Here is a 19,127-nt window from a genome sequence, read left to right on the forward strand (position 1 = left end):
TATGTGTGCTTGATTTTTTTGTAAACCAACAATGCTGTATGTAAGCCATTATTTAAAACAGTCATTCTTTAAAATACTTTAACAGTCATTATTTAAAACAGTCAAAACATGGTCAACTGTTTGGTCGAGTGGCAGTCAAAGGGATTTTATATGGCTGAAGTCAGAATTATTCGCCCCCCTGTTTATTTTTTTTTCCTCAAATTCTGTTTAACGGAGAGACTTCAACATTTCTAAACATAACAGTTTTATTAACTCATCTCTAATAACTGATTTATTTTATCTTTGCCATGATAACAGTAAATAATATTTGACTAGATATTTTTCAAGACACTTCTATACAGCTTAAAGTGACCTTTAAAGGCTTAATTAAGTTAATTGGGTTAACCAGGCAGGTTAGGGCAATTAGGGAAGTGATTGCATAACAGTGGTTTATTCTGTAGACTATCAAAAATATATAGCTTAAGGGGCTAATAATTATGTCCTTAAAGTAGCTTTTTCAAAATTTAAATCTGTTTTTAGCCAAAATATAACAAATAAGACTTTCTCCAGAAGAAGAAATATTATCAGATATACTGTGAAAATGTTCTTGCTCTGTTAAACATCATTTGGGAAATATTTAAAAAGGAAAAAAATAAATAAATCAAAGGGCTAATAATTCGGACTTCAACTGTATATGCATGTGTGTGTGTGAGAGAGAAATCTTTAATCTTTAATAATGAATTATTGCTCCTCCGCAGATAATCTAATAACAATTTATACAGCATACCTGAACTTTACAAAAACATATTTGCAATAAGTATACTACATTAAAATATAATCCTTATATACACACACACACACGAGTACACTAATCCTTTTTATAGCGAAATGTCTTATATAGAATGTTCATTTTTACAAGTAACAAAGTTCAAGAGATCCAGCAACAGGAATGACCCAGTGATCATTGAGACCGCACTGACATGATCTTGGTAAAATAGATTCAGCTGATCTGATGTTGTTTATTGGCGAGTTGCACAAGGAAAATTGTAATTACAGTATCACAGATTATGTCTCTACCATATGTACTATTTTCACTTCTATTCATTTTCAAACAACTATCATTATCAAATACTATATTAATAATCATAAACATCATCATTTGCATTGTAATTCGAACATACATACTGTAGCTAAAGACATTAGGATTTACACATCCTAAGAAGAACACTATTGATAATTTAGAGCAAGATACAGTGCGTTGACAGTCTGACTGAAAGAATGTAGAGAAGCAAGTGTCCACAATTACATCAGTGGCTGAGGTTAATCTTTGGACCGAGGATAAGTTGATTCTGATAGCTTTTACATGTGTAGATGTCCTCCATATCACTCCATCTTAGCTACCTGTGTGGTACAAAATGGAATGAATTAATTGCTAACAGGAAAAAAAAAAACTAAACAGAAGTCAGGAAAAAATGTAGATTCATGTACATTATTAATAAATGTTTGGAATAATTATGATTTTTTAAAAGACGGTTTTCATTTTTATTTTATTTGTTTATTTGCAGGGACAGTGTATATTACTTAGCACTGCTGCAAATGCATCAGAATTACTTAAAATATGCAATTTTTCATTCGTTGTCCCTGGACAGATGTTAACATCATGACACTAAAAACAATAGAAAATTGTACAATAGACCAAGCATAACTAAGAAGCACTAATACGGACAGATAAATAAATCCTAATAACTCATGCTCACTAAGGTTGCATTTGTTGGCTAATATTGTGTGAACAATTATTACAACTTAAATAAAATTTTCTATATCTTAAATAACAATTTTCTATTTGAAAATATTGGTGAAATGGTGAAAAGGTTCAATTTCAGTCATACTTCAGTAAATATTCATCAAATATATATATTCCTCATATATATAAACATATATAGTCCTCAATTATTACTAAAAGTCAATCATTAATAAAAATGACCATTATTAACATATGAGCTCCATTGGTTAAAGCTATACATTATATTTTTCTTTTCAATGTTGTTTTCAATTTATGTGGAAACCCTTATACTTTGTAAAAAAAAAAAAAGAAAAAAAAGTATATACTGAAATGAAATGGGTTTTGTATATTATTGATTACTGATCATTTTTATCATTTTAATGCATCGTTTCTGAATGACTTTCGAATGAAATGTAATGACTTCTAAAAATGAATCTTTTCAATTACATGAATACTGTCAATTATGCTTTAAAATACCCTAAAATAGAAACGCTACAGCTGTTGTGTGCTTTTAATTAAATTATTGCTAACTTGGTACAAATAGGAGACTTATTTTTAAAAAAAAAATAATTGTTTTAAATTCATACAGTATTTTTGTGTAAAATTGTAATATTGATAACTTTAATACATATAAAAACATAAACACACACACAGTTATTGGTGGTTTACGAGGACTCTATATAGGTGTAATATATTTTATAGAGTAAAAACTGTTATTATATGGCCCTACCCCACCTCTACCCTAAACCCAACACTTTGAAGAATGTGATAAGACCCCATTAAGCATGATTTTTAAGGCATGTATAGGCCCACACGGAATCTGCGCATGCAGAATTCTGCAGATTTCTAGCCCATTGTTAATTCTGTTTATTTACTTGAGTAAATTTGTGTAAATCTATATTTATTCAGTTTTTAAATTAATTACAGTAATATTATTGACTAATATGAAAATGTTCATCTGATTTATGTACCATGCTCTTTGTACAGTAATATTATCTGTCTTTTAGTAGATATATTATATGAGAGACTTGCTTTGTTCACCAAATAAAGTGAATCTAATTGGATTTGCATTTTAATCATTAAATGAAAGTTAAAATGGTCTTACTTTTCATTTTATATATTAAGGTTTTAGTTATGATACTCCCAAAATAATTCCGCAGATTTTTACCAAAATTTTCCGCAAAAATAGCAAAGAACGTCCGCACATTCTGTCTGGCCCTAGGCATGTCCTATAAACCACTTGAATAGACTATACGTAACTAGGTCATACCATTGTGATTATACATATTTGCCATATAAACCACCAAAACGTGTGTACATGTGCACACAAACATTGGTATTTGTGGCTTACGAGGACTCTCCATAGGTGTAATGTATTTTATACAGTAAAAACTACTTATTACATGACCCCCCCACCACCACCACCACCACCAAATACCCCTAATCCCAACACTTTTACAAAAGAAATGTGATAAGTGCCCATAAAGTATGATTTTTGCATACTTTGAGAACATAAGGTAGACTAGATTAGTAAATCACTTTAATAGAGTACAACTAGATCATACCCTTGTAATTATACAAAGTTGCCTCGTAAGCCACCAAAACCAGTATACATACACCCATTGAAATTGGTGGTTAACAAATACTCTCCATAGGTGTAATGTATTTATACCACAGGTATCAAAGCCAGTTCCCGGAGGGCCGGAGCTCTGCAGTTTAGTTCCAACCCAAACAAACACACATGATCAAAAAAATTGAGTCCTTCAGGTTTGTTTTAAAGTTAGTTGATGTAGGGTTTGAGCTGAACTGTGCAGGGCTGCGGTCCTCCAGAAACTTGCTTTGACACCAGTGATTTAGAGATTAAAAACTGCTTATTACATAGCCCTACCCTACCTCTACCCCTAAACCCAACACTTTTTAAAACTAAAATGTGATAAGACCCTGTTAAGTATATATTTTTTGTGCATTTTGAATTGTGAGGACATAAGGCATGTCCTAGTAAACCACTTTAACAGGGTACAACTAGGTCATACCTTTGAGATATATACAAATTTGCCTTGTAAACAACCAATATACACACACACACACACACACTCACAATTATTCTGAACTTTTGGCCTGTCATGTTTACACAGTGCAGTTAAGATAATAATAAAGTATAGTTAAATTACATTCACTAATTATATATTAGGCATGGGACAATGACCGTTTTCAAGGTATACCGTGGTTTGGAAAAGTCAAGGTTTTGAAACCATAAAAGTTTTCTGTAATACCGTTCCTAAGGTATGTTAATGTAATTTACATTAACTTAAATGCTAATGTAAGTTTTTATTTAAATTTTTTTTCAGTACAGCAGTATCTCTAGCAGAAAAGATATCCAAAGATGCCGTTTTAAATTGTAAAGAAATATGTGTTTTAGAAACTAATGAAGACAGCAGAAGTCAATAATTCATTTGAATTATTTAGCCTGGCATGTTTACTGCTCCAAAATATTATAAATCTTTCAAAAATAAAGATGTTTATAATAAATAAAGAAGGTGGGGGGGGGGGGGGGGGGGTGTTGTTTTTTACCCAGACATTTAAAAAAAGAATACATTTTAGAGCTGTGAGCACTAATTTTTTTAACTCTGTAAAAAATACTACTGTATACATGTGTCTTTGTGTACAGTTGAAATATGAAAGCTTGTTATCATACAGTCCACATCACATAGAGATCACACTGTTCAGTAGAAGTGCTGACCTCATTGTCGATGCAGCGGAATTGCCAGCTCCACCGCGTGTTGTAAAGGAAAGGACGGAGGTCAAAGCGGTTGTCATCCGGACCGTAGCTTTCAGCATGATAAGAGGGTGTTACCGTTGTCATCTTATGTCTATTGATTGAGTACATCCGAAAGAAATGTTTCACTTTCGTGGCCACCTGCAAACCCCCCAAAAAGATCATGTCAATGTGTTAATATATCATTGTACAATATAAATATTAATAATTACTGCTTTTGCAAGTAGTTTTAAAGGGATAGTTCACCCAAATATGAAATTTACTCACTATTTAGTCACCCTCAAGTGGTTAAAACCCTTTTTTGAATCGCTGAAAACCTGAAACCATTGACTTCCATAGTAGGAAAAACTAATACTATTGAAGTCAATGGTTACAGGTTTTCAGCGTTCTTCAAATTACCTTCTGTTTTGTACAACAAAAGAAAGAAATTTAAAAAAAAGTTTGTGACAAGTAAAGAAAGAGTAAACGATGACAGAATTGTCATTTTTGGGTGAACTATCACTTTAATTATATCTATTTTATAACATCTATAACAGGGGTGCCCAAACTTGGTCTTGGAGGGCCGGTGTCCTGCAGATTTTAGCTCCAACTTGCCTCAACACACCTGAATGGGTGTTTCTAGAAAGCCTAGTAAGAGCTTGATTAGCTAGCCCAGGTGTGTCTGATTGAGGTAGGAACTTAACATTAGGGCTGCGTCCGAAATCGCATACTTCCATACTATAAAGTGCGCTAAAATCAGCATGCGAGCAGAGTAGTATGTCTGAATTCATAGAACTCAAAAATCTGTGTGTGAGAAGTACCCTAATGACTTACTACTTCCGGCGAGATTCTGGAGTGCGCATTCCATGCATGCTGCGCTATCCCATGATGCCCCGCGAATGAATTCATAAATGGGGGTAAAGCGACACAACTGACACAGGTAGGTCACGTGACCATGACAAAATGGCAGATGAAGTAGGTCCGAGTCTGCAGTACCTACTGAGTAGTATGCGGTTTTGGATGCAGCCTAAGACATCGACTCTCTAGGACCGAGTTTGGACACCCCTGATATTATTAGGCTGGCTTGTGTAGCAAGCCAGACTACTGTTATCCTATTTAGGCTGGCTTGTGTAGCAAGACAGACTACTGTTATCCTATTTTTCTTCTGAGACTAAAAAACAAAACGCATCTTCTCCTAGAGCTTTCGAGCTATGACCACCAAACTCACACCAAACCTTCAAACTGGTCTGATTAAGTGTGCTATATCTTTTCCAACTGATCTGACTTTCGGTTTTCCGAAAAACGTCCCGGGACCGTCGGAAAAATCCCATTGACTTAACATTGGACCAGACTTTATGACCCCATAACTCTGCATCAGACTGTCACACAGACTTCTAACTGGGCTCATTTAATTCAGACTACCTAACTGCCAATACCTGATGAGCTTTTAACTTTCTGGCCACGCCCTAGTAACCACTTTTGGGACCCTAGAAACTGTCCCATAGACTTCCATTCAAAAGACTGTCATTGACTTTACATTGGATCAAACTTTGAGAGCTTATAACTCTGCATCATACTGTCCTACAGACTAATGGCTGAGCTCAATTAACTCAGACAACCAAACTACCAATAACTGACGAGCTTTTAACTTTCTAGCCACTCTCTAACAACCAGATACTGCACCCTAGCAACTGTCCCATAGACTGCCAATATAGAGACCCAGATTGATATCGACATGCTGTAGTGTTATAGCAACATGCTTATAATGATTAGCTAAGTACTTTAACATTCTAGAAATTTAATATCTATCTATCTATCTATCTATCTATCTATCTATCTATCTATCTATCTATCTATCTATCTATCTATCTATCTATCTATCTATCTATCTATCTATCTATCTATCTATCTATCTATCTATCTATCTATCTATCTATACTTTTTAAAACTGTATAAACTAAATAAACTATTACCAACAGGCTTTCACAAGCCAGCCTCAAAGTTTGTCTCGACAAACTTTAATAATCTAGTTCTAACTTATTATTTTTAATTATGTGTATAATGAGAATAAGAATGAGTATAAATAAAAAGCAAATGGGATCCTAATGTTGTACTGAAATATTTACTGCATGTTGACCTGTGAGGGAGAGAAGGTGTCTTTCCACGAACTAATGAGCTTGCAAAACATGCTATACGGGCCACACTTGGAGATCTTCCTGAGTCTGCCGATCACAGACAGCTCTGAATAGGTCATTCCCATGTCAGCCTGAGGGAGGAGGACAAAAACACGTGTCTCAGATAGGTTAAAAATATCAGCCTGCACACACAGAGTAATGGAAAAAGCTGAGAAGGCCACAGCATTGTCTCTTTCAATTCGCAAATCTTGTCCAATCTTCACTTTCTCCCACAAATTCCGATAGACCCTTTTTTTTCCAGGTTTTTCAGTAATAATAGTAATGGCTCTAGTTAAATTTAGAGCGCAGTGAATCGGAGAGTACAACAAATATTTTTTTTTTACAATCCTATTTGCTAAAATAATGAAAGAAAAACTCCTCAATCGTGTTATCAAGACTTTCAGAAAAAGGAAAAAAATATTGTGTGAGACTGATAATGGCAGCCGGAAAAGAGAATAACAATTACTCTCAGCCACATAGATGCTGTGATGGAAACACCTCGCATATAAGCAGTAATTTGTTTTTTGTAATTTAACGCAAAGATGATATGATACATTCATAAATGCATATACAGTTGAAGTCAGAATTATTAGCCCACTAAATTATCAGCCCCCGTTTATATTTTTCCACAGTTTTTGTTTATCGGAGAGAAGATTCTTTTAGCATATTTCTAAACATAATAGTTTTAATAACTCATCTCTACTAACTGATTTATTTTATCTTTCCCAAGATGACAGTAAATAATATTTGACTAGATGTTTTTCAAAACTTTTATACAGCTTAAAGTGACACTTAAAGACTTACCAATGTTAATTAGGATTACTAGGCAGGTTAGGATAATTGGGCTGTAGATAATCAAATATATATATATATATATATATATATATATATATATATATATATATATATATATATATATATATATATATAGCTTAAAAGGGCTAATAATTTTGTCCTTAAAATGTTTTTTAAAATAATTAAAAACTGCTTTTATTCTAGCCGAAATAAAGCAAATAAGACTTTCTCAAAAAGAAAAAAATATTATCAGACATACTGTGGAAATGTCCTTGCTCTGTTAAGCTCTGTTTAATATTTAAAAAAAATATTTTCATTCATTCATTTTCTTGTCGGCTTAGTCCCCTTATTAATCCGGAGTCGCCACAACGAAATTAACCACCAACTTATCCAGCAAGTTTTTACGCAGCGGATGCTCTTCCAGCCGCAACCCTTTTGGAACTTCTTTGGAAGTTTTAATAACTCATCTTGTGAAAAGGGTCCCTTAGGGGGGCTGTTCACATATCACCTTTTGCACGGTTAAGTTCGCTATTTCAAATGAAGATGTATAGCAGGGATAGATTACCAGCTTCAAGGTTTACCATGGGTTGACAAATTCAAGGTATTAAAACCACAAAAAATTACTGTTATACTGTTCCTAAGGCTTTTGTAATTGTAATTTTAAAATTTTTATTTATTTTTAACATGTTTTTTTTTTTTTTTTACAATATTTAGGGTGACAGTGTCTCTAGCAGAAAAAAACAACCATTTTAAAAGCTCTTGGTCAGCCCAGGATTCAGGAAACATTTGAAAAACAAGTCTCTTGTGCAACCAAACATTGAAACCTGATTTAGACCTGAACAGTGCAGTGGCTTAAATGATATTCAAAGACAAGAAAGGTATAAAGAGATGGCTTTTTAAGTTCGAAACCTGTGTTTTTGAAACTAATGAAGATGTCAGAAGTCAGTGATTTATTTGAATTATTTAGCCTGACATGTTTACTGTTCCGAAAATATTATAAATATTTCACACTGCACACTGCTTCATGTGACAAGAATCAACCAATCAGCTTCAAACATTGTACGGATTATAAACATTTCATTAATAAAGGTAGACTAATTACCTCAGACAAATGCATAGCACCCAAACACCTTGCCGCTTTTAATTTTCTAATATAACTTGTATCAGAGCTACAGTAAGGGTTTGTCCATGGTAATTACTTAAAGAGTTCTTCTACCACTGCTATAATTTTGGAGACATTATTTTAAGGTTGAAAACCTTAGTGCATGCTAGTAATATAGTAGTATAGTGCTGCTTTAAATAAACGAGGTTTGACGTGTTTACCTCATCAGTCTGGACCACTTTGCCATCAGTCAGTGGCTCCAGCTCTGCAGTCGGTGGAGCTTCTAAAATGCTGCACAGAAGTTGGACACAAATGAGTATATATATATATATATATATATATATATATATATATATATATATATATATATATACAGTTGAAGTCAGAATTATTAGCCACCCTTTAATTTTGATATTCATTTTTAAATATTTCCCAATTGATGTTTAACAGAGCAAAGAAATTTTCACAGCATGTCTGATAATATTTTTTCCTCTGAAGAGAGTCTGATTTGTTTTTAAACACCATGTTAAGGTCAAATTTATTATCCCTTTATGCTAACTTTTGTTTTTGATAGTCTACAGAACAAACCATCATTATACAATAACTTGCCTAATTACCCTAACCTGCCTAGTTAACCTAATTAACCTTGTTAAGCCTTTAAAAGTCACTTTAGGCTGTATAGAAGTGTCTTGAAAAATATCTAGTTAAATATTATTTACTGTCATCATGGCAAATATAAAATAAATCAGTTATTAGAGAAGAGTTATTAAAACTTATGTTTAGAAATGTGTTGGAAAAAAATATAATCTTTCAGTTAAACAGAAATTGGGGGAAAAATAAACGGGGTTTATTAATTCAGGCAGGCTTATAATTCTGACTTCAACTGTGATTGTGTGTGTGTTTGTATGTATATATATATATATGTATAATTATTTTTTTTTTTTACATTATAATCTGGTTTTCAAATAAGATGTTTTTATATTACAATATGCAAAGGACTAATAAAAGGATTTAAAACTTTAATACTTTTAACTGGAATATTTTATTTAACATATTATAGTGTTACATGTAGTGTATGAAATCCACTGTAAAATGTATTTTATTTCATAAATTAATTGGAGTGAAAACCTAATATTAAAATTAGATGTGCAATTTACACATTGGCATTTTTTTGAGTACTGGTTGTAATTTCTTTTTCGCTTTTTTATACAGATGAAGGCAAAATTATTACTCCTTATGTAAAACTCTTTTTCAAATATTTCCCAAGTGATGTACATATTTTTAAAAACAACAGTTTAATAAAAGTTTTAATAACTCCTTTATTTTATCTTTGCCATGATGACAGCTCATAATATTTACTAGTTATTTTCCAAAATACTAGTATTCAGCTTAAAGTGCAATTTAAAGGCTTAACTAGGTTAATTGGGAAAATCAATGGACAACAGTGGTTTGTTCTCTAGCCAATCAAAAGTAATTTCTTAAGGGGACTTTTAACACTGACCTTTAAATCTATATATCGACTTAGTTCCTTTATTAATCCAGGGTCACCACAGCGGAATGAACCGCCAATGTATCCAGCAAGTTTTTTGCGCAGCGGATGCCCTTCCAGCTGCAACCCATCTCTGGGAAACATTCGCACACACATTCACACACTACGGAAAATTTAGCCTACCCAATTCACCTGTACCGCATGTCTTTGGACTGTGGGGGGAAACCGGAGCACCCGGAGGGAACCCACGCGAAGGCAGGGAGAACATGCAAACTCCACACAGAAACGCCAACTGCGCCGAGGTTCTATATATATATAGAAGTAAACTTGCTTTTAATCCAGTCAAACTAAAAAAAATAAGACTTTCTCCAGAAGAAAAAAACACATTTGGAAACACTGTGAAAATGTCTTTGCTCTGTTAAACAGCACTCATAAAAATAAATTCACATGAGAGCTAATACTTTTGCCTTTTTTTGCATATAAGAAGATAGTGACTATAATTGAATATATTTAGACAAAAGAAGTACATTGTGTTAATTTCCCCCCTCTTCATGACATTAAATCCAAGGTACAAACAGTACCATCATTTTGTGCACAATTCAACCTCTATCCTTCAGTATCATGCTCATGCCTTTGCAAATGATTTCAAAACACACTCTCTCCCATTCATTGATCTACTGCAAGTTTGTGTCTTTCTTTGTCATTTTAAGTGATCTTTTATCAGTTTGTCGTCTGCCAGGCTCAAACTATAAATCAACATGAACTAAAATCCATGATTTGATCAGCAAAGGTGTGATAAAATTGAAGGTTACACACCCTATAAGTGAGGTGAGCTGAAGGCGTTTTACACAATACTCCAGAAAGCCCTTCAGGTCTGTCTTACTCACTCCTCCAATGGGATTGATATCAGCGCTGGAGCAGTCGTATTTGGTGAAGTATCCAGTCAAACTGCAAAGACAAGAAAATACTGTCTTTTAAGGAGCCTTCACAGTGATTATTATTATTAGGGAAATACTGAAAAATGAAAGACAAACATTTGTCCAATAGTAAACACAAACCTCTCATCCACATTAGCTGATCCAAGAACTAAAAGACCACCAGGTTTTCCCTGAGCCCACAGACAGAGCTGGGCAAAAAGGTAGGCCAAAACCATCCTGATACGAGCCTGTTGTTGATTAAACACACATGCAAATACAGTACATGATTCATACACCTGAAACTTGCCTATAGCACTTATTCATTGTTGCTCTTATAGTTGTGTAAATTGCTTCCTTGTCCTCATTTGTAAGTCGCTTTGGATAAAAGCGTCTGCTAAATGACTAAATGTAAATGTAATATATATATATATATATATATATATATATATATATATATATATATATATATATATAAAATAGAAGTCAATGATTACCATTAGTCCCCTGATTGGGGTTGCCACAAGGGAATAAACTGGCAACTTATCCAGCAAATGTTTTACGCAGCGGATGCCCTTCCAGCTGCAACCCAATGCTGGGAAACATCCATACACTCACATTCACACACATACACTACGGACAATTTAGCTAACCCAATTCACCTGTACTGCATGTTTTTGGACTTGTGGGGGAAACCGGAGCACCCAAAGGAAATCCACGCAAACATGGGGAGAACATGCAAACTCCACACAGAAACGCTAACTGATCCAGCTGGGGCTCAAACCAGCGACCTTTTTGCTGTGAGTCGATTGTGCTTCCCACTTCAACCCCGTGCTGCCCCATCACAATTTTTTTTTACATAACCCTACCCTAACCTGCATACTGTTAACCTAATTAACCTAGTTAAGCCTTTAAGTGTCACTTTAAGCTGTATAGAAGTGTCTTGAAAAATATCTAGTCAAATATTATTTACTGTCATCATGGCAAAGATAAAATAAATCAGTTATTAGAGATGAGTTATTAAAACTATTATTATCAGAAATGTGTAAATCTTCTCTCCATTAAACAGAAATTGGAGAAAAAAAATAAACAGGGGGCGAATAATTCTGACTTCAATTGTATAATCTATAGCTGGGCCTAAAATTGGACACTAACAGATAAACAAACTAACAACTATGAATTCATTATTATATTGAACATTATTTAACTGTTCCTTTTTTATCCGATAGAGCACAGGTGTCAAATTTAGTTCCTGGAGAGCCGCAACTCTGCACAGTTTAGTTCCAACCCTGCTATAACACACTTACCTGTAGGTTTCAAACAAGCCTGAAAGACTTAATTACTCTGATATAGTGTGTTTAATTAAGTTTAAAGCTAAACTGTGCAAAGCTGCGGCCATCCAGGAACTGGATTTGACACCGGTGCTATGGAGTTTCTCCTCATCACAGCTTTGATCACCAGGGTTTTTAAAGTTGAAGTCAGAATTATTAGCCCCACTGAATTATTAGCTCCTTGTTTATTTTTTCCCCAATTTCTGTTTAACAGGTAAGATTTTTTTTCAACACATTTCTAAACATAATAGCTTTGATAACTCACTTTTAATTTCTAGTAAATAATATTTGACTACATATTTTTCAAGACACTTCTATACAGCTTAAAGTAACATTTAAAGGCTTTGTTAGGTTAATTGGTGTTAAGGCAGGTTAGGATAATTAGGCAAGTTGTTGTGTAATGCTGGTTTGTACTGTAGATTCAAAAAATGTAGATCAAAAAATATTTAGCTTAAAGGGGCTGATAATATTGGTCTTAAAATGGTTTTTAAAATTATTAAAAACTGCTTTTATTCTAGCCGAAATAAAACAAATAAGACTTTCTCCAGAAGAAAAAAATATTATGACATACTGTGAAAAATGTCCTGCTCTGTTAAACATCGTTTGGGAAACATTAAAAAAAATAATAATAATCAAATGGGGGCTAATAATTCTGACTTCAACTGTATATAAATAAAAATAAATAATAAATAATAAAATAAAATGATTTGATATACCTATTATTAAAACAAAACAAAAAAAAATTAAATTAAAAACAATGTGTAACTGAACTTCTCAGGCTTACATTTTATACTTGTTTACTCTTGTTAATAATTTGCCAGGACACTGACATGACTAAATTTGCATATACTGCATGTTTTATCTTTAAAGAGAGAAAAAAATAACTACTGTAGGTCTTAAAAGTAATAAAGTGTTTTACAGTGTAACCCAAACTCGGTAGATTTGCAGGTTGTTTGACACATAAGGTGACAAACTGCAAGATCTTTCTGTGAAAACTGTGGTGGCTGTGTTGCAATGCAAGCAAACAGCAGAATGGAAAAAGTCAGCAAAACAGTATCACTTTCACAAAAAAAAAAAAAAACAATTCTGAAGCCCGCGCTTTTCTGATTTTACAAAGTAAGAGTCACTTAAAACAAAGAATCAACATGCCTTTTTTTTTTACTAAATGTAGCCAAAATACTGTTATGCTTTTGGTTATTTCTGAGATTTAAAGGGTGGTCAAGCAAATCATTTGGAAAAAATATTAATTATATTTTTAGTGCACAAAGCATTCTACAAGTATACAGTTGAAGAAAAATTATTAGCCCTCCTGTGATATTTATTTTATTTTATTTTTTTCAAATATTTCCCAAATGATATTTAATAGAGCAAGGCATTTTTCACAGTATTTGCGATTATATTTTTTTCTTCTGGAGAAAGTCTTATTTGTTTTATTTTAGCTAGAATAAAAGCAGTTTTAATTTTTTAAAAAACCATTTAAGTCAAAATGATTAGTCCCTTTAAGCAATATTTATTTTTTGATAGTCTACAGAACAAACCATCATTATACAATAACTTGCCTAATTACTTTTATTTAGTTAAGCCTAAAAATGTCACTTTAAGCTGAATACTAGTGTCTTGAAAAATATCTAGTAAAATATTATTTACTGTCATCATGGCAAAGATAGAATGAATCAGTTATTAGAAATGAGTTATTAAAACTATTATGTTTAGAAATGTGTTGAAAAAAAAATCTTTCCATTAAACAGAAATTTGGAATAAAATATATATGGGGGCTAATAATTCAGGAGGGCTGATAATTCTGACTTAAACTGTAATATTACTGTATATAAGCTGCTGATTGGTGCAGTACCTGGACGTTCTGAAGTGCCAGGTTCTCTCTGGCACTTCCTCCATTTGCGCGGAACTGAGGCCACTTCCCTGTGACCATAGAAAAGATTCCCAGCATGGCTTTTACTGCCATGTCAATATTGATGTTCAGGTGATTGCTGATAAGAACACAAAAAAAAACTTAAATGAGCACACCTTTTTGTGCTACTGAATTGTTTTATTAAAAGTAACCTTCTGAAAATGTAAAAATAAAAGATTTGAAGGAAAGAATAGCTTTTTGCAGCCATAATTGTCTTGGTAATATGCTGTTTAGTGTTATCATTAATTATTCATTATTTAATTTTAATGGTACTCATCTTTTAATAACGGTTCGTAATATTATCAATGTTGAAAACGGCGGTTGCTGTTTATTATTTTTCTGGAAACATCTTTTTTGTTTTTATTATTTATTAATTAACGTTTGATAATTTATTTAAAATACAAATCTTTTGTAAAATTATAAATGTATTTATGGTCACAGTTTATGTTTTGCTAAATAAAAGTTTTATTATTATTATTATTATTATTATTATTATTATTATTATTATTATTATTAATTTAAATAATTATTGAAAATATTATTATTAATAATAATATAAAAGAACTAATAAAAATAGTATTATCATGATTATTCATAATATGCTAATTAATATTATTATTATAATTATTATTAGTAGAATTTTTATTATTAACAGAACTGAAATATTATAATATATATATATATATATTCTAAAATAACTAATTAAAATGTTATTATCATGATTATGCTTACTATTATTAATAATAATAATAATAATAATAATAATAATATAAAATGACTAATTAAATTATTATTATTATTGTTATTATTATTATTATTAGTAGTAGTAGTATTAATAAATACCAAATTAAAATATTCTTATTATTATTAATATAAAATAACTAATTAAATTATTATTATCATTATTATTAATAATAATATAAACTAACAAACTAAAATATTATTATTATTATTAATAATAATAAATTGTTCATTGAATGATAAGTAAAATTAATTAATGATAATTTATTATAATAATCAATCATAGTTCACATAAATGAATGGTTGAAACAAATATCAATTAATTAATCAATCAATCAAACAATACATGTTCATTCATTCAATAATAAATGAATTCAAATAATAAATTAATTAATAAATGAAAAAGCTAATTAAATAATATATTAATTAATTAAATAATGCAAATAACAAAATGTATTATTAATTCAAATAATGAATAAATGAATTCTAATAAAACGTTAATTCCAATAATAAATACATTAGTTAATTTATTCAAATAATACATATATTTATACATAAATTGTTTAATAATTACTTTTAAAGGTAGTGTTTTATGTTTTACAAGCACACACACCCAAACACCCACACCCACACCCACACCCACACACACACACACACACACACACACACACACACACACACACACACACACACACACACACACACACTAAATCTGGTTCTAATGATTATTACACAAAAAAATTGTTCCTGAGCACCAAGTTAGCATATTACTATTTTTTTACTGATCCATATTATTGATTTTTGAAGGACCATGTGACACTGATTACTGGAGTACTGGCTTCTTTCACTGTGTTTCTTATCAAATTAAAGGATCACACTTTACAATAAGATGTATTTACTAACATGAACTATGTATTAACAATACCTGTACAGCATTTATCAATCATAGTTCAACATTTACTAATGCGTTCTTAACCTCAAATTCATACTTGTTAACATGAGTTAATGCACCGTGAACTAACAATCAACAACTGTATTTTCATTAACTAACATGAACAACTACTGTAGTATTGTTCATTGTATGTTCATGTTAGTAAATGCATTAACTAATACAACCATTTGGTAAAATTTCACTAATTAAAGCAGCTTTTTTTGAGCATAAACCTTTAATATACCACTGAAATGTTTCCCCTGTTTTGTACTGACCTGCCGATCTGAGCAGCGAGATCTTTGGCTCTGTTTCGGGTGTCTTCAGAAGAGTTTTCACTAGCCATGTAGCATGTGGTAAAGAGGCGTCCACACAGCTCTCGCGGGTCCTGAGGCCTGTAGGACGAGTCTCCGACCACCCGCTGAACATCCTCCAACACCTGACAGTCTGAGAAGAACAGGGCCCAAGCTCAAGCCTCTAAAACAGCTGCTTATTATGTTCTAAAGAGCTTTTGTGTGTTTGGACTCACTGCCATGCTCAACAGCCTGACATATTTGCACACACATGGAGTACACAATACAAGCACTGGATGAACTGTCCACACCACCACTGAGAGGAAGAAGAAAACCAGCCTGAAAACAACAAAACATTCAGGTTTTTGTTTTTTGTTTTTTTGCTAAAATGTACTGTTCTTTATCACCAAAAAAAATCCCACTTTATATTACAGTAAGTGCCCTTTAAGCAGGGGTGGCCAACCCTGTTCCTGGAGAGCCACCTTCCTGCAGATTTCAGTTGCTACCCATATCAAACACACCTGAACCAATTAATTAGGATCTGAACACCATGTCATAATTACAGGCAGGTGTTTTTTGATATGGGTTGCAACTGAAATCTCCAGGAAGGTGGCTCTCCAAGAACAGGGTTGGCCACCCCTGCCTTAAAGGAACATTCCACAATGATTTATTATTATTTATTTTTATTTTTTGGAAAAGGCTTATTTTACAACTCCCCTTGAGTTAAATGGTTGAGTTTTACTATATTTGAATCCATTCAGCCGATCTCGGGTCTGGGGTGAGCACTTTTAGCTTACCTTAGCATAAATCATTGGATCGGATTAGACCATTAGCATCTTGTTTAAAATTTTCCAAAATAAAAAAAGATAATTTTTTGATTATATTTTGATTATTTTTTTTAATGCAAAGCTTCACTCATTTTAGATTAAAAAAAAAATAAAGTTGCTATTTTCTATGTTGACATGGATAGGAACTAAACTCTCATTCTGGGGAAATAATCAAGTAACTTATTATGGATATCATGCAGTGCTGTTACAAATTTACCTAGCTAGGGGTGGAATATCTAAGTGTCTGGAATGAGTTGTCTGAATAAAACAGCTAACTGTACTATGCACCGTGTTTCGGGCAGCATCTGCGATCCGGCGATGTTTTAGACTGTACCAAAAAGCTGAGGACTGGAGAGGGGTTGGGAAAATTAAGGGAGTTTTCCGGGAGAAATGACAAAAAAGCGGGGTGACTGGAGATGGATCTGAAATATGGGAGACGCCTGGGAAAAACAAGAGGTAAGGGAAAAATTATTAATGCAATTACTGAAATTTAATACAGAAGTAATTACTTGCGGGCGACGCGGTGACGCAGTAGGTAGAGCTGTCGCCTCACAGCAAGAAGGTCGCTGGTTCGAGCCTCGGCTGGGTCAGTTGGTTTTTTTGTGTGGAGTTTGCCTGTTCTCCCTGCGTTAACGTACGTATCCTCCGGGTGCTCCGGGTTTCCCCCACAGTCCAAAGACGAATTGGTGAATTGGGTAGGCTAAATTGTCCGTAGTGTGTGTGTGTGTGTGTGTGAATGAGTGTGTATGAATGTTTCCCAGAGATGTGTTGCAGCTGGAAGGGCATCCGCTGCTTAAAACATGTGCTGAATAAGTTGGCGGTTCATTACATTGTGACGACCCCGGATTAATAAAGGGAAGAAGCCAAAAAGAAAATGAATGAATGTAATTACTTGCAGATACTTTTTAAAATACAAGTACAATGCATTAATGCGTATCTACACAATAGCACCATAACACATACAGACCTTTCCGGAAAATTACCGGTTATTTTGTGGAGAGGTCTGTATGTGTGGACAGGCCTTTTTTGAAACTACCATTAAATTCGTTATAACATTACCGGTAATTTGTCGGAATGCTGCGCTGTGTGAGCGCAGAAGGAAGATTGCCGGAAATAGCGCGTGCACGTCTAGAACGTGCTGACGTGAGACGTCTTCTTTAGCCAATCAGAACAGTCAGACGCATTCACATCCGCTCGGTTTATGAAGATCAAAGCCTTTGAATGTTTTTCTAGACACATTTAGCTACTAGATGTAAGTCAGATAATGGTTATATGTTCCTTCTTAATGCCAACTGTATAAATAATTGTCGATAAGATTGATAAGATTATTGTTGATAAACCGATGTTTGTTTACCTTCAAGCTCTGCTTCCTTCAGTTCCTTGATGCGTCGCGTGTGCCCGTGAAGGAGCCGACACACACACATATCATGTACATCTCTACATGCGAAAGTGTTCCTCCATATGTTTTCATCAAAGTTGTTCACAATACTGATCCATCCAGTAAGTTAATAATGTAGTCAAATGTTTACAAATACAAGCGCAGCTGTTTAGAGCTCATTTCTGGATGATGATGTCAGAATTTACCAGTATTTTAGAACGAATGAATGAATGGTCTTTTCTGGAAAAATTCCATAACGTCCTTGCCTGTATGAACAGCGTTTTTTTTAATTTATCGGTAAATTTTCCAGATATTTACCTCTATCACTGTGTAAAAGGGGCTAATGACTGCATTTAACCAAATGACTCATTTAAATGCAAGTACATGGTAGTTAAGGGCACTTATATACAAAAAAGTACATGCATCTTAAAATAAGTACAGATTAATTAATTAATGAGCTGTTGAGTTACTAGAAAAATAAAGCACAAATAATGCCTTGGGTGTGAATTACTTGGTTATAATTAAACAGATTAATTGAACATAATTCAATTAATCAACTTACTGTGTACTGTAGTCATAACACCTAAAGTCAGCACATTTCAGAGTACTTATTTGTAGACATTTGTCAGGTTTTTTTTGTTTTGATAAGATTTTTGTGACTCGTGTGATTCAAAACCTGCCTTACACTACTTTAGCCGTGCTCTTGCCTCAAAAATAACTAAACACCAT

General features: G+C 32.9%; 1 protein-coding gene across 3 annotated transcripts in view; it reads right to left on the minus strand.

Annotated features, from left to right (window-relative positions):
• Positions 1 to 965: 965 nt before the first annotated feature.
• The window catches only part of nadsyn1 (NAD synthetase 1), a 31,935-nt gene continuing 13,773 nt past the window's right edge, over positions 966 to 19,127 (minus strand). For all 3 annotated transcript variants that reach the window (XM_087260087.1, NM_001099253.1, XM_087260088.1), the window contains 9 exon segments: positions 16,430 to 16,532; positions 16,179 to 16,347; positions 14,175 to 14,310; positions 11,136 to 11,242; positions 10,894 to 11,025; positions 8,810 to 8,879; positions 6,655 to 6,783; positions 4,503 to 4,679; positions 966 to 1,380 (listed from right to left, as the gene is read on the minus strand). In XM_087260087.1, the coding sequence (XP_087116213.1) occupies positions 1,363 to 1,380; positions 4,503 to 4,679; positions 6,655 to 6,783; positions 8,810 to 8,879; positions 10,894 to 11,025; positions 11,136 to 11,242; positions 14,175 to 14,310; positions 16,179 to 16,347; positions 16,430 to 16,532 (1,041 nt within the window). In that variant the 3' untranslated portion in view covers positions 966 to 1,362.

Source organism: Danio rerio, chromosome 7 (genome assembly GCF_052040795.2).
Source record: "Danio rerio strain M-AB ecotype USA chromosome 7, GRCz13ab, whole genome shotgun sequence".
In the NCBI taxonomy this organism is placed as follows: Eukaryota; Metazoa; Chordata; class Actinopteri; order Cypriniformes; family Danionidae; genus Danio; species Danio rerio.